The sequence below is a fragment of the Camelina sativa genome, chromosome 7 (genome assembly GCF_000633955.1).
Source record: "Camelina sativa cultivar DH55 chromosome 7, Cs, whole genome shotgun sequence".
Classification (NCBI taxonomy): Eukaryota; Viridiplantae; Streptophyta; class Magnoliopsida; order Brassicales; family Brassicaceae; genus Camelina; species Camelina sativa.
The window spans coordinates 29,460,178-29,474,929 of record NC_025691.1 but is presented as its reverse complement, the minus strand read 5'-3'; the positions used below and the strand labels follow the sequence as shown (position 1 = coordinate 29,474,929).

The 14,752-nt window shown below is 40.3% G+C and overlaps 4 protein-coding genes and 1 long non-coding RNA gene across 5 annotated transcripts; 4 read left to right on the top strand and 1 right to left on the bottom strand.

The window, feature by feature from the left end:
* Positions 7 to 3,666, top strand: LOC104705075 (protein PAT1 homolog 1). The gene is made up of 5 exons (XM_010421066.1): positions 7 to 236; positions 627 to 769; positions 922 to 978; positions 1,118 to 1,181; positions 1,511 to 3,666. The coding sequence occupies exons 1-5, from the start codon at positions 155 to 157 to the stop codon at positions 3,664 to 3,666; spliced, it is 2,502 nt and encodes an 833-aa protein (XP_010419368.1). The 5' UTR covers positions 7 to 154.
* LOC104703251 (pentatricopeptide repeat-containing protein At1g79080, chloroplastic-like) lies at positions 4,104 to 6,295 on the top strand. Its single transcript, XM_010419221.2, has one exon. It carries the CDS (start codon positions 4,282 to 4,284, stop codon positions 6,022 to 6,024), a length of 1,743 nt encoding a protein of 580 aa, XP_010417523.1. The 5' UTR covers positions 4,104 to 4,281; the 3' UTR covers positions 6,025 to 6,295.
* On the top strand, positions 6,952 to 8,073 carry LOC104703252. Its single transcript, XM_010419222.2, has 3 exons — positions 6,952 to 7,379; positions 7,533 to 7,706; positions 7,814 to 8,073. The coding sequence occupies exons 1-3, from the start codon at positions 7,169 to 7,171 to the stop codon at positions 7,840 to 7,842; spliced, it is 414 nt and encodes a 137-aa protein (XP_010417524.1). The 5' UTR covers positions 6,952 to 7,168; the 3' UTR covers positions 7,843 to 8,073.
* On the bottom strand, positions 8,868 to 11,496 carry LOC104703250 (putative protein TPRXL). Its single transcript, XM_010419220.2, has one exon. It carries the CDS (start codon positions 11,193 to 11,195, stop codon positions 9,990 to 9,992), a length of 1,206 nt encoding a protein of 401 aa, XP_010417522.1. The 5' UTR covers positions 11,196 to 11,496; the 3' UTR covers positions 8,868 to 9,989.
* LOC104703249 lies at positions 11,846 to 12,662 on the top strand. The gene is made up of 3 exons (XR_002032679.1): positions 11,846 to 11,977; positions 12,318 to 12,409; positions 12,481 to 12,662. It is a non-coding gene; the product is annotated as an uncharacterized LOC104703249 (long non-coding RNA).

The window sequence follows — 14,752 nt, the reverse complement described above, 5'->3', positions numbered from 1 at the left end:
TTTTTTTCTTCTTCTGGTAATTAGGGTAGCGTGTATCGCTTAGGAATCGATTCTCTCCGATAGAATCCTTGTTTTTACAATCTGATTCTTCAGTGTTTGAAAGCAGTTAATTAGGGTTTTTGGTAGATTAGTTGGTTTCCTTGGTAGCGCGATTATGGACGCTTTTGGAATTGGGAGTAGTATAAATCATGCTCCAGTAACCGACGATCTTAAGAAATTTGGAGATAATCCTACAGGTTTCTTTCTTCTCCTTTTTCCTCGATTTTGTTTTGATTCTTCTCTTTTGAATTCGATTTCTTGTTCTCCAGATTTATTTTTGTTTGTTTGAATCTGGATCTAGTTTGATTTACTTCTTTCAACTCTGTAGTAGTGAATCAAACTTGAATTGCTTCTTAGTTGATTCGTTAGACCTCCTACCTCATAAATTTTCTTTGGTTTCAATCATACGAAGAAGAATAAGATTAAGGGTTGGTTGCTATATCTTTCGTGTGCATTCTCTTGTGTCTTTTTGGGTGAAACTATATGTTACACATGTTGAGATTCTCTCTGACAGAGAAAGAACATCAGACTCTCATAGTTTCATCTCTGGTTCAGGCTTTGACTAATTGAAGGTTTCTTTTGTACAGGTAATACAATGTTTGATGCATCTCAGTATGCCTTTTTTGGGAACGATGTTGTCGAGGAGGTTGAGCTTGGTGGATTGGAAGAGGAAGATGAGATTTTATCTTTCACTGGATTAGGGGATGACTTCTCATTTGATAAGGAAGAGGTGAAAAATCTCACCTTATTTCCTCTTAGCTAGCTTCACTCTTTGTATGGAAGCATGAGGAACTCTCCAGAGATAAAGAAGCTTTTCTTAGATTTTTAGTTTCTGGTTTTATTTTAGTGGAGTGACATACGATTTCTCCCCAATTTTTGCAGGTTGAAAATTCTAGATCTCTGTCCAACGTTGATGATCTTGCTAGTACTTTTTCAAAGGTTAGTTAGCGTTAATACGTATGATATGTGATCACACCTGCATTCTATACTTCCTTTTTCTGTATCGTTCTATTTTCAAATTGGTAGGATTGCTTTGAAGAAGCTTGTGACCTGAGAATTTTTATCTTCGCTGTTACAGTTGAATAGGGAGCCTGATGTCTATAGAAACACGGGGCCAATCACTGATAGGCGATCAATACAGAGTGAGTTCCTATCTGCATTAATGTTGTGAAAGAATACTTGACTAATTCAATTTTGTGTATTCACATTGATTTAATATATGATAGCATTTCTTAGTTCTCCATGTACATAATTTAAGGTTTAGGAGATTATAGTTTTTATATCTCAATTCTATGTCTTTCAGTTTACTTTTAACTTTATGATTTCGAGTGAGCTGTTTTTAATTCCATTCTCTTAATTCATATGTTTGAACGACCTGTCCCTGTTTCTTAATTCATTTCCATGGTTTTCCATCTGTCTTGCAAGCAAGGCTTTAGTTTGTGGCTTAACATTTCAGTGGTTTTTTCCTCAGATCCTTTAGCTGCTGAGTGGACCCATGGGGAGGAGTTGCCAAATTGGTACGGCCGGAAAATACTGGACTCTGATGCCATTAAAGATGACAAGGTGTGGTCAGCACAGCCTTTTTCATCTCGGGACCTTGTTGAGCAGAGAAATCCTGACAGAACAACATTGTATCCGGAACCACAGCGTCACCTGCATCAAGTCCATAATCAACAACAGCTACCCAGCGAACCAATTCTTGTCCCGAAGTCATCTTTTGTTTCATTCCCTCCTCCAGGCAGCATATCACCAGATCAGCGGTTAGGACACCCTAATATACCATATCATTCTGGTGGGCCTCCAATGGGATCCCCAAACTTCTCTTCTTTTCCAACTTTGCAGCCTCAGTTGCCTGGCATGCATCATGGATCACCGCAGCATGCTGGAAACATGCCTCAGTTTCGTCCTGCTCTTCCTCTAAATAATCGCCCTCCAGGTCAATGGATGAATCGTCAAAATATTCATCCTGGGGATGGTTCCGGTATCATGAATAATGCGATGCTACAACAGCCGCCTCATCAAAACGGTTTGATGCCTCCACAGATGCAGGGTTCTCAGAATAGGTTACCACATCCGATGCAGCATCCTCTTGGGCATATGTCTGGAGGACAGCCTCAGTTATTTAACTCCCATCTTTCTCGATCATCATCCTCTGGAAATTATGATGGAACCCTTGGGTTTGTTGATCCAAGGGAAGCAAGACCAGGATCAGGTCATGGGAACAGACAGAACATGCGTTTTCACCAACAGGGTTATGATGGTGGCGTTCAGAGAAGATATAGTGGGTGGCCTCCGTTCCGATCTAAATATATGTCAGCTGATGAGATAGAGAATATACTGAGAATGCAGCTTGTTGCTACACACAGCAATGATCCTTACGTTGATGATTACTATCATCAAGCCTGTCTTGCTAAGAAATCTGCGGGTGCAAAACTGAAACATCATTTTTGTCCAAATCATTTGAGGGACCTCCAACAGCGTGCACGGACAAACAACGAGCCCCATGCTTTTCTTCAGGTTGATGCTCTTGGTAGGGTTCCTTTCTCTTCAATCCGCAGGCCTCGTCCACTTCTTGAAATGGACCCTCCAAATTCAACTAAACCTGGTAATGCGGAGCATAAAGCTACCGATAAGCCCCTTGATCAAGAACCGATGCTTGCAGCTAGAGTGTACATTGAGGATGGTCTTTGTCTCCTCCTTGAAGTTGATGATATAGATCGTTACTTAGAGTTTAACCAACTCCCGGACGGAGGACACCAGTTGAAACAAAGACGGCAATCTTTGTTGGAGAGCCTCGCAGATTCACTTCAGCTCGCTGATCCTCTTGCCAAGAATGGGGAAAGCCGGTCTCATGATGATTTTCTCTTTCTAAGGATTGTCTCTCTTCCAAAGGGTCGGAAACTACTGACAAGGTATCTTCAGCTTATTTTCCCTGGCAGCGACCTAATGCGGATAGTTTGCATGGCCATTTTCCGTCATTTAAGGTCATTGTTTGGAGTCCTCTCATCTGACGCCGATATCACCAAAACCACAAACAAGCTTGCGAAAGTTATAAACCTGTGCATTAACAACATGGAGTTAGGATCAGTAAGCGTGTGTCTAGCAGCGGTGTCTTGTTCTTCTGAGCAGCCACCGCTCCGTCCCTTAGGCAGCCCGGTTGGAGACGGAGCTTCCACGGTACTGAAATCAATACTCGACAGAGCTGCCGAACTTACCAGGGAAAATAATTTCAACAACGCAGTCATGGCTCTATGGCGCGCTTCCTTTAACGAGTTCTTTAATCTGGTGATGAAGTACTGCATAAGCAAATACGAGAGCATCATGCAGAGTTTGAATTCACAATTGCCACCGCATTTTGCCACGGAGATATCTGATGCAGCTACACAAGCTATTGCCCGCGAAATGCCAATAGAGCTTCTACGTGCAAGTTTCCCACACATTGATGAGCAGCAGAAGAGAATACTTTTGGAGTTTATTAAAGGGTCTATGCACGGAAGCCAGAAAACCGAGCCAGTCTTATTAGGTTNCAATAGATTGAAGAAAGCTATTCGTGTCATTGAGCTTATGGTTAGCTCCGGGATTATACCCGATGCCTCTGCTTNCTGCGCAGATACCCGCAAGAAGTGAGAATGGTATCAAAGTATCTATTCGTGCTTCAAATGGACAAGACTGTTTTTGTGTCTTATAGGTAAAAAAAAGCAGCAGAGAAAAAGTTTGGTCTCTCTGTACAGAGAAAAAGTCTTTTAGCTTTGCAAAACTCCTCTTTAGCCGATGTTTTTTGTTTGTGTTTCTGTCTTTCGCTTAGTTGATCTCCTTGTGTTTTGAAACCTTGTTAATGTTTTTTTGATAATTCTCTTTCCTTTTTTCCTCGTTCTCTGTTTTACCAAATAAACATTTAGAGTTATCATTATACTCTTTAGTAATGAATTCGTTTGTTCTTCTACTTCGTATCATCATCTTCCCACGCTGGAGCTTTCTCTCTCGTTTAGGCAAAAAGAGCGTGTTGTCTACGCGCAGGTTTAGTCGCGTGGATGGATAAACAAACAGAGGCGGAGGAAAAGAGAGAACCTTTCGGTTCGGATGTAAAAAAGAAAGAACTCAAAGACTTCGACCAAATTTGATTTCGGATTAGAGTGGGAAAAAAGTACATAATGATCCTTACCCTTGTCTGGGTTCCGAAATCTTCTTCCATTTCTTATCTTTCAGTTTTCTGATTGCTGTCCGATTAATTATAAAGCAGCCATGTCGACTCTATTAAACTCAGTCTTATCCATGGCGGCGAATCCATCACCGGAATCTTCGATGCCGAGAAAAGCCCTAGGTTTTGTTTCCCACATCCCCACCGGTTTCCTCCACTTCTCTTGTGTCAATAAAGGTGTCGCTAGGGTTTTAGCTTCCACACATATTACGTTATCCCCTAAAGACTCCGCCTTTACCATTACCGGATCCAGTTGGAAACCCGATTCCAGTTCCGGGTCCTTTTCTGACGACCCGAGAAGCGACGAACCGAGTTTGAGCGATTCTTTCGCTCATCTCGAGTGTTTAGTCACGCAAGGGCGTAAACCCAATGTAGCTCATTCTACTCAGCTCTTGTACGATCTCTGCAAAGCCAATAGATTGAAGAAAGCTATTCGTGTCATTGAGCTTATGGTTAGCTCCGGGATTATACCCGATGCCTCTGCTTACACTTATCTGGTTAACCAGCTTTGTAAGAAAGGTAACGTTGGTTACGCGATGCAGCTCGTTGAGAAGATGGAGGATCATGGTTACCCTTCCAATACCGTTACTTACAATGCCTTGGTTCGTGGTCTTTGTATGCTCGGAAGCTTGAACCAAAGCTTGCAGTTTGTGGAGAGGTTGATGCAGAAAGGTTTAGCTCCTAATGCTTTTACTTATTCCTTCTTGCTTGAGGCTGCTTATAAAGAGCGAGGAACTGACCAAGCTGTCAAGCTCTTAGATGAGATCATTGCCAAAGGCGGTGAACCCAATTTGGTTAGCTATAATGTGCTCTTGACTGGTTTCTCTAAGGAAGGGAGAACAGACGATGCGATGAAGCTCTTTAGGGAGTTACCTGCTAAAGGGTTTAAGGCTAATGTTGTTAGCTATAACATTTTGTTGAGGTGTTTGTGCTGTGATGGGAGGTGGGAGGAAGCAAATTCGCTCTTGGCTGAGATGGACGGTGGAGATCGAGCTCCTTCTGTGGTTACCTATAACATACTGATCAATTCGTTAGCTTTACATGGAAGAACAGAGCAGGCAATGGAAGTTTTGAAGGAGATGAGTATAGGAAATCATCAGTTTAGAGTCACTGCCACGAGCTATAACCCGGTCATAGCCCGTCTGTGCAAGGAAGGGAAGGTTGATCTTGTGGTGAAATGTCTAGATGAGATGATTTACAGGCGTTGTAGACCCAACGAAGGAACCTACAACGCCATAGGTTCTTTATGTGAGCATAACAACAAGGTGCAGGAAGCTTTCTACATAATACAGAGCTTAAGCAACAAGCAGAAATGCTGTACGCACGATTTCTACAAGAGCGTAATCACGAGCCTGTGCAGGAAAGGTAACACCTTTGCAGCGTTTCAGCTCTTGTACGAGATGACTAGGTGCGGGTTTGATCCTGATTCGCACACCTACTCGTCTCTGATAAGAGGGCTATGTCTGGAAGGGATGTATACAGGAGCTATGGAGGTACTGTCGATAATGGAGGAGAGTGAGAAATATAAACCTTCAGTAGATAACTTTAACGCGATGATACTAGGGTTGTGCAAGACAAGGAGGACAGATTTGGCAATGGAGGTGTTTGAGATGATGGTTGAGAAGAAGAGAATGCCGAATGAGACAACGTATGCGATCATTGTGGAAGGGATAGCTCATGAGGATGAATTGGAGCTGGCCAAGGAAGTTCTTGAGGAGCTGCGATCGCGTAAGGTTGTGGGACAGAATGCAGTAGATAGGATTGTGATGCAGTTCAATTTAGATTGATGGGTTAGGAGAAGAACAACCATGAGGCTCTTTTTTTTTTGTTCTTTACTAAACTTTTTAGTATACATTATTTTTTCACTGTTCGTAACATTTTTATGAGGACGATGATTTATGTAAGCTTCAGTTGTAGAACCACCACAGATCAATAAGACTCTTTAACAGATGAAAGATCCGACTGCAAACTAAATGAAGAGAAAGAATCGTAAAAGCTTAAGAGTAGGAGTAAGATGTTGATGAAGCAGGAAAAGTCTGAAATTATCATTCACTAAAATCTTAAACAATAGTCTTGAAACATAAATGGGAAACAAAATGAAGAAGAATGTTTTGAGAGAAGCAAGAAACAGAGTCTGATGATGATGTCTTGGAAGGAGAAGACAACTACTACTTAGATCGCTGTCTCATCTTTCGTCTCTTCCTCTTAAGCCTCCTCATGCGCTTCTTCTTCCACTGCAAATCAAAGTAGCAAAAACCGTTTATTATTAAAACCAAATTATGCACATATATATAAATTAGGGAGCATAATTGGCTTCTACATTGACCAAAAGAGATCAAATCAACCATAAAAATTTGCATATTAGTAGGGGGATCAAGGTTGAGAAACTCAAAATTCAACAGTAACAAACCAAAAATCTCATACATTTCCAGACAAGAACCGAACTTGGTTAAAAAATTCCCAACATTTTTTTTTTCCATGAATACAAAATCACAATCGAATCCTAACAAATAAGTAAAGTTTGGTGTGCTACCAACCTACATCTAAGCAAGGTTCAAAATCTCACTAGAGTGATTCGCTATACACAGCAATTTTACAAATTCCTAACAATGCTCAAAAGATAGAAGAGAGAAAACATAAACCCTAGCAGATCAAAGGCAACCTAACGAATAGTAACGAAAGATTTAGAAGGAAATAAGGAGAGAAATACAAACCTTGGCTCTCATCTTCTTGTCGCTGTGGATCGAATCAGAGAAAGAGAAGGCCTTGTTAAAAACAAGCCAATATATATACAACAAACATATTGAAAACCCTAAAAATAAAAACCTTTTAATTGAAAATAGTTAAACTTCTCAGGGATATTATCGTCATTATTCCCTTTAATAAAAAAGTATCTTAGAAGTTCCCAAACAAAAAAAACCTCGCCGGGAAATGGAGCAGGAACCAGAATCGGACCGCCGCGATTCAGCTGATGCGATGACTACTACAAGCTCCACCGCCGTAGAAGGCGGTGGAGGAGAAGCAATGGCTGGAGGCTTATCAGCGATGCTGGAGTCAGTCATCAAAGACTTTGACTCTAAAGCTCTCGATACGCTCAATAGCCAAGACAAACTCTCCGCTTCCCTCGATCGCTTAATCCAAGGTACAACTTAAACACCGGTTCCGTCGGTGTTTTTTGAATCAATCGATCCATGAAATCCGAATGATTCACAAAATTTAATTTTCAATTGCTTCGATCGAGTTGCTTAACCATGATTCCAAATTGATGATTTTGTGTGAATATATTAAAACACAGAGCTAGATCAATTGCTGGAGAACGCTCCGTTGCCGTTTATAGTACAACACGCATCGAGAATCACAAGCGTCAAACAAAGAGTTTCGTCGCTTAATCTTGTCCTTAAATCTATTCAAAGGCGTATCGATCACATCGATCACATGCTCTCTGCCAACTCCTCCTCCACCACCCTAGGTCAAATTTAATTAATTTCACTACATCATCGTCTTCATATATCTATAGTACTACTCCACTGGTTGGTTCATTATTTTATCTCACTTCTGTTTTTCTTATATGACCAGACAAAACATCCTCGGAAACTTCATTATGAGTTTATGACCAAAACACACACACTACTCTTGTCTTTCTCTGCTTTTAGTGCTTACTGCTTCGGGTTTGGTAGCAGAGAGAATCAAAGAGGTGATGAGTTTTTTTTTTTTTTTTTTTTTTTAAGTTATGTACAACAAGTTTGCAGTTTGCTCATCGTTTTGGTGTTATTGGGCTTCTCTAGTGGGCTTTTTTTTGTAATTTCGAATACCCCCAATTTTCCATTTTTATTTGTTTTCTTTTACTATAGTAGTAATAAATTATATTTTTCTTCTTCTTTTGTTTGTATCGTTACAAACTCTAATTCGATGAACCAGGGTCCATCGACCCAATCATGAAAAAAACAGAATTTTTAAGTGAATATGTCGGGTTGCTTATTTCTTTAAAAAATCGATTTTGCTGGTAAAAAAAGCTTTACAGAAAATAATATCCTAGTGTTTTTTTTTTTGTAAAAATCTTGTCACGTGGGTTGACGACAAAATCGATAGGAGGAGGAGGATGCCACCCGTATATATTATTTGTATTTGTGTGTGTTTGTTAACAGAGAGTCACGTGTCTTCTGTGCTAGTCACGTGATTGAAGCCTATATGATTGGATCTCCTAGGCTTTCTTTTCTAGTTCCTTTTAGATTATTTTTCCAAGTGTGTGTATATAGATAGATACATCTCTCTCTCTCTCTCTCTATTGATCACAAAGCTTTTCTCGTATGGGCCACAAAATTTCTTTCGTTGGTTGGTTAACCATTATCTTCTTTCTATAACGACCATGTTTTTCATTATTATTATGTGGACGATTGTGATGGGGTGTGTGTGTTTTGTAAGGCGGATGTTTATAAGAAAAGTTAATGATGATATTATAGAAGAAAAAAGAAAAAGTAAATTACTTGTAGTAATGAAAAGTATAGAAGACCGAGCCTCTGACCAGAAATCTAACTGGTCCGTTTGTGAGTAGGAGGAGTACGAAAACACACAAACCTAAACCCATTTCGGGAACTCTGCCAGCCAAAAGTTTTTGTCTTTAAACCCAACAAAACTAGCTTACTTTATCTCTTTTGTTCGCTACTTTACAAATCATTAGTTGCAACTTAGCACACTCTAGTCGCAGCATAGATGTAACTTTCAAGACGGATATATTCACTTTTTCCTCAAAATGGAATTCGATTTAGAATTATACAACAATAATGCTGTTAAGGGTTGTTTTAAGTGAGAGTATGAGAGGAGGAGAAAGGGGACCAAAGAGAGAAGAAGCTAAAAGTACACAAGAACAGATGAGGATAGAGACAGGTGAAAGAAGCTTATTAGGAGTCTTGTACTTGTACAATCTCTGTTGCTTGTCCAATCTATCATTTTGGCTTAAATAATAGTAATAATACTCATAATGTAATCTTTCGTACATTTCACGTACCATAATTCATAATAAAAAGATCGTGAAAAATCCTGACACAAAAAACATGTGATCTGGTTCAAACAACAAACCGTAGACCAATATGAGAGATCCAACATTAATATGCTTAAACGAACCTTCCTTTTGATTAACAAAACAACAAACAATAAATAGAGAAAGAAATGTGTGGTTAAAGTCTCTGAACACTGCATCATTTCCGAAACTCAGAAAACGACAAAATAAAACTATTGGAAAAAAAAAAAATTACAATCTAAAAAAAAAATCACATGAAAGAGACAGCTTAGATAAGCTTCAACGTGGGGAGAGCGCAACTAAACACAGAGCATATGAGATAAAAAGTATCTGTTATCCTCTGACCCACGCGCATTCCTTTTACGCGTCAACCTCACTCTCTCTCTCTCTCAATCCCCCAAAGCAGAAGAAACAACAATTAGGAGATTCCAATTCCATTTTTTTGTGCGTCTAATGGCAAATGAACCCTAGAGTAAACCCCATAGAACAATTACACTTAACCAATGGCAGACAGATTCTTTATTTACAGTACACACACACTGGATTTACTAATCTCATAAAAAAAGCTCTGTTAATAATAATCATAATAAGATTTGTTGCAAGTAACAAACCCAAAAAAGAAAAAAAAAACGGATGATTACAACTACTACTGTTGCATTGCATCAAGAAGATTGTGTCGTTGTTGTTACCATTTTGATGAATTATTATTCCCTAATTTTTTGGAAAAGGTCCAGGTTAGATTCGATCCGTTGAGTTACGACCTCTATTGATATGAGACGAAGAAGGTCTGTTATTGTTGTTATTGGCGTTTGTGAAAAACTGACCGGAGACAACTGAACCACCTCTGATTGAACAAACCGGAACGTTTAAAACTGGCGTCACCCTCACGTTTGAGCTGTACGATCTCTCCATTCCTCTGTGTCTGTACCCGCTAGTTCCACCGTTGAAGCTGCTTGGACTGCTCGAGCTTCGTTCCAGGCTCTGGAACACGATTTTACCTGATGAGTTTAGTCTTGGACTGTCCACAGAGACTCCTCTGTGAGATGTTGTTGTGTCTCCTCCTCCCGAACGTCGCATCGGGCTGCGTCCCACTCTCCCTCCTCCGGTTCCTGCTGATGAATGGTTCACTAACCTCATTCTCGGTGGATTTGGGTTTAGGCTACGAGCGGGAGCAAATGGATTCGCGGTGATGTTGTGGTTATGGTTCAGTCGCTCTGCATCGAGAGAGAGTCTGGGGAGATCTTCGTGGTCATGGCCGGAGGAGGAAGAGGAGAGAGACATACGAGAAGAGGATAAGGAGAGAGATTCGCAATCGGAATCTTTGAGAAGAGGAAGGCTCATGAGCAACGAAGCATCTGAAGAAGAAGAAGAAGAAGAAGAAGAAGAGGATCCGGACGAAGACGACGATCTAGAGCTCCGATGCAAGAATTGCTTCAACGAAGAAGTAGACGATCTCGGATTCGAAGGAAACGACGTCGTAGTAGTAGTAGTAGTAGTAGTAGTAGTAGTCGGAGCTTTGCTGTTGTGAGAGAATCGTTTGAGACCTAACAAGTCTCTCCACCTACTCGAACACCGTGGTGCCTTTGGAGAAAAAGAGCAATTATCGCCGCCGCCACCACCGGAGATATTATTATTATTATCCATCTCCGACCTGCCGCCGATCTCAACCGTCGTCTGTTGCTGCTGCTTCGTGACGAGTTTACCGTCGGAGAAAAGCTCGTCAGCGGGGAGGATTCCGACAGGATCCTCCTCCAACCGAAACTCGAAATCGGCAGCTACTTTTTCCTCCGGCGGAATCTGCTTCTTCTGAGTGTCAGATGCGGCGGATCCAGAGCCCATGGAGTCCTCGCGGCTGAAAGAAGCTCGTGGATTGAAACATCCGTAAGTAGTAGTAGGAAACTCCTGAGAAACACTAACATTGTTTACACATGCCGAAGCCATCACCCTCGTTCATGCAACAACGGAAAAACAAAAAAATTATCGTCGTCCCGGAAACAAAAAAAAATCAACGGCCAGATCCAAAAACCAGAGAGAGAGAGAAGAGAAGAGAAGAGAGAGAAGGGGTTTATGGATGAGTGAGTGAGTGACAATGGTTTGTTTGGAGCGTTGTGGAGTTTGTTTTTGGGGAGAGTCGACTTATTTACTAGGGAGGGGGCCACGATGAGGGGTTTTCCAACAGTTTATTTAAAACGACCCCAGGTGGCGCGTGCAGCTTACCCTTCTTCTTCTATCGGGGTTGTTTACGGTATTTCGCACTGTTCTGTTGGAGCCAATGGCGGAGCCTCTCGGATCAAAATGATTCTCTCAAACGGCTAATTCCACAGGTTTGTTACTTAAGTACCTACGTACTTTTTTTAATTTAACTAATCTTAATAATAGCCTTTGTTTAGTTGATCTCTCTGGAATATTCCAAAAAGTTTTTATCTTATGAATTTGGGATACAAAAATAAAAAGATTTGGAGATTGGAAAAGTAAGAAATAATAAATATATATATATGCATAGGTCACGTGATACAAGGGGGTTCATTTTGATTACCAATAAATAAGGGTCATTGAGACAGCTAGCGATAAGCTGTTTGTTTGATCAAAGATTGGATATGATACCACGGCATGATAAGCCGGAAAAAGCTGAGATATATCTTTCATCGGAGATATCTCATATTTATCTTAATCTACTGCCTACTGCCATCGTCAAAGTTTTATTTATAAGCAGATTAATACTAGTATGATTTCGTCTTTGTAGTATACTGATGATCTACTATACCATACCATCATTTCATTTGTATAGCTTTAAGATCTTTCTGATTTCAAAGAAGACATACTACACTGTCTTTAATGTTCTTCTAGTTATGGGTAGCTTGCTTATGTGTTTCGCTCTCTCTCTCTCTCTCTCTCTCTCTCTCTCTCTCTNTCTCTATTATATATATATATATATATGTATGATTATTGAGTGGTGCAATGCGTGTGTGTAAGGGTTATTGTCTCTCTATATCTGGTGTTGTGTCTATATTAGGATGGACTATAGACTAAATTTGAGTTTGATCACTGTCCTTTTGCTTGCAGATATGATCATTTGCACATGACACCCTCCCCATCAACAGTTGTTTTTTGTTGTTGTTGCAAACCACATGAAGATTAAAGGGAATAACATGAAGGTACAAAGTTTGTCTCATCACTTTATCAATTCCAGTTCATGTGTCTCTCATTCATTCCTCTTCTGGTGTAGCCAATTTCAATACCCTTTTGATTTGCCTTATCATCGAGCTTCATCACCAAAAAAAAAAAAAAACTGATGACTTGAGAGTACAATATTGCAGCTATGGTGAGCCAAAGCAACTAGTAATGAAATGATGATGAACGAACAGCTTACATGATTCATTCCTCTTGTATCCTATAGTCTATATAAAACAGCTTACACATCATTGCATTTTGGCATGTGTTGTTTGTTCAGAGTGAAGGAAGTTGGAGTAGCTTAGGACAAGATTCCAAACTAGATATGAGTTGCATCTTTCAATTCATTCATGGAAGAATATGATTTCCAGAAAAATTGCAGGAGATGTAATTGAGATGTAATTATCGAAGAACAAGACCTTTTTGTTTTCAGCAGAAGCTTCAGAATTGAAGAGCCAAACTCATAATTGAATTCTTTGTGATTGATTACATTACAAACATACTCTCAGGCCTCAGCATATTTTTGATATGGATGGAATATATTTTTTATTCTTTTTTTTTCAACCTCACATTAATTAATTAAAATAAAACTCATCGATTGGTTGTCCAAACTGGAGGAAAATTGTTTACAAAAAATGATTCTGAAACTAACATTCTAGAAAAACGAGCTAAGCAACCAGCCTTCACATTTGACGTCCTTGGGATCTTGATAAGGATGAAAGGAGGCAATGAGGCACTAAGCACCTAAAACTCCTCCAGAAGCGTTGAGAAAACCGGCCACTCCTCCGGAGCTTGCACCATCACTAATAACTCTGTAGAGTCCGTCTCGAATCTCCGGTAATCAATCCCTCTGGAACGGATACACTGCATCGCCCATAATAATGCTTCTAACTCTGAATGAAGTGGGGATGCACTACAACGTTGACATTTGGCACCCATTACCAAAGTCTGATTCTCACCATCACCACACCACCATCCTAACCCTGAATGTGGTTTTGTGGCTTTCCACGAGCCATCAACCTGACAATGAATTAACAACCCCGGCGTAATCAAAGAATCCGTCAAAACGGTGTCAACCCTTGCAGTGAATTGGGATTCCTTCCACCACAATTGTTCACGTAAAGCATGATTAATGGTATCCATTGGCTCTGATTGTAATCCTTGAAAAACTTTTTTATTCCTATCCTTCCATAAGAACCAGACCAGCCACGGAATCGAGCTATGAGTAGTGCCTAAAGCCATATGTGCTAAACCTTTGCCATATATAAAATCCAAATTTTAATAGATTGAACCAAATGGGAACTTATCCGTATCAGGTCCATCAAAAATCCTCTCCCAAACTTGACGTGAATGTGGACACTCAAATAAGGTATGGTTAATAGACTCTTCCTCCAAGTCACATCTCTTGCATATCGTGTCACAATTAACTCCCCGGGAGGCTAATCGCACCGTCACCAGAAGAGAACCCGAAGCGATCTGCCAGAAGAAGTGTTTGATTTTAGGTGGTACCAGAAGTTCCCAAGCCTTAGCCTTCATGGCATTAAAATTGGGACCAAACTCAATTAAAGCCTTCATATCTTGAGCTACCTTATAACCTGACTTAACCGAATACCGGCCCGATTGTGTATAATGCCACACCAATCGATCTGGTCTAAAAGACTTGTTAATAGGCAAACTAAGAATAGTTTGAATATCCTCCGGAGCCATATATTCCTGAAGTATAGGTAAATGTCATTCTTTAGTCCGAGGATTAATCAAATGGTTTACCATTAAATTTGGGTGAAGTTGCTGTCCCTTACCATTTGCAGGTCGAGGGTGTTGATCAGGGATCCACGGATCACGCCAAACCCATATGTTGAACCCTGAGCCAATCGTCCATCAGGCTCCTTTTTCCACTAAACTTTTAGTTGAAAAAATGCTTCTCCACCCAAAGGAGGGAGAATAAGGTTTTTTTGCCATTAACGGACGTTTGTTCCTGAAATATCGACTCCTAAAAACTTGAGCAAACAAAGAATTCGGAAACTGTATTAAACGCCAATACTATTTAGCCAATAACGCATCATTAAAAAACTCCAAATCCCGAAATCCCAGACCTCCCTCAGATTTATCTTTACACATTTTATCCCAAGCCACCCAGTGGAGCCCCCAATCTTTCCCATCAGAACTCCACCAAAAATTGGAAATAGCACTCGTCAATTTGGATGTTAACCCTTGAGGAAGTTTGAAGCAAGACATGACATGCGTAGGAAATGCCAAGGCCACCGACTTTAATAAAACTTCCTTCCCTCCCTTAGATAAAAGTTTTGCTGTCCAACCATTAACCCGGT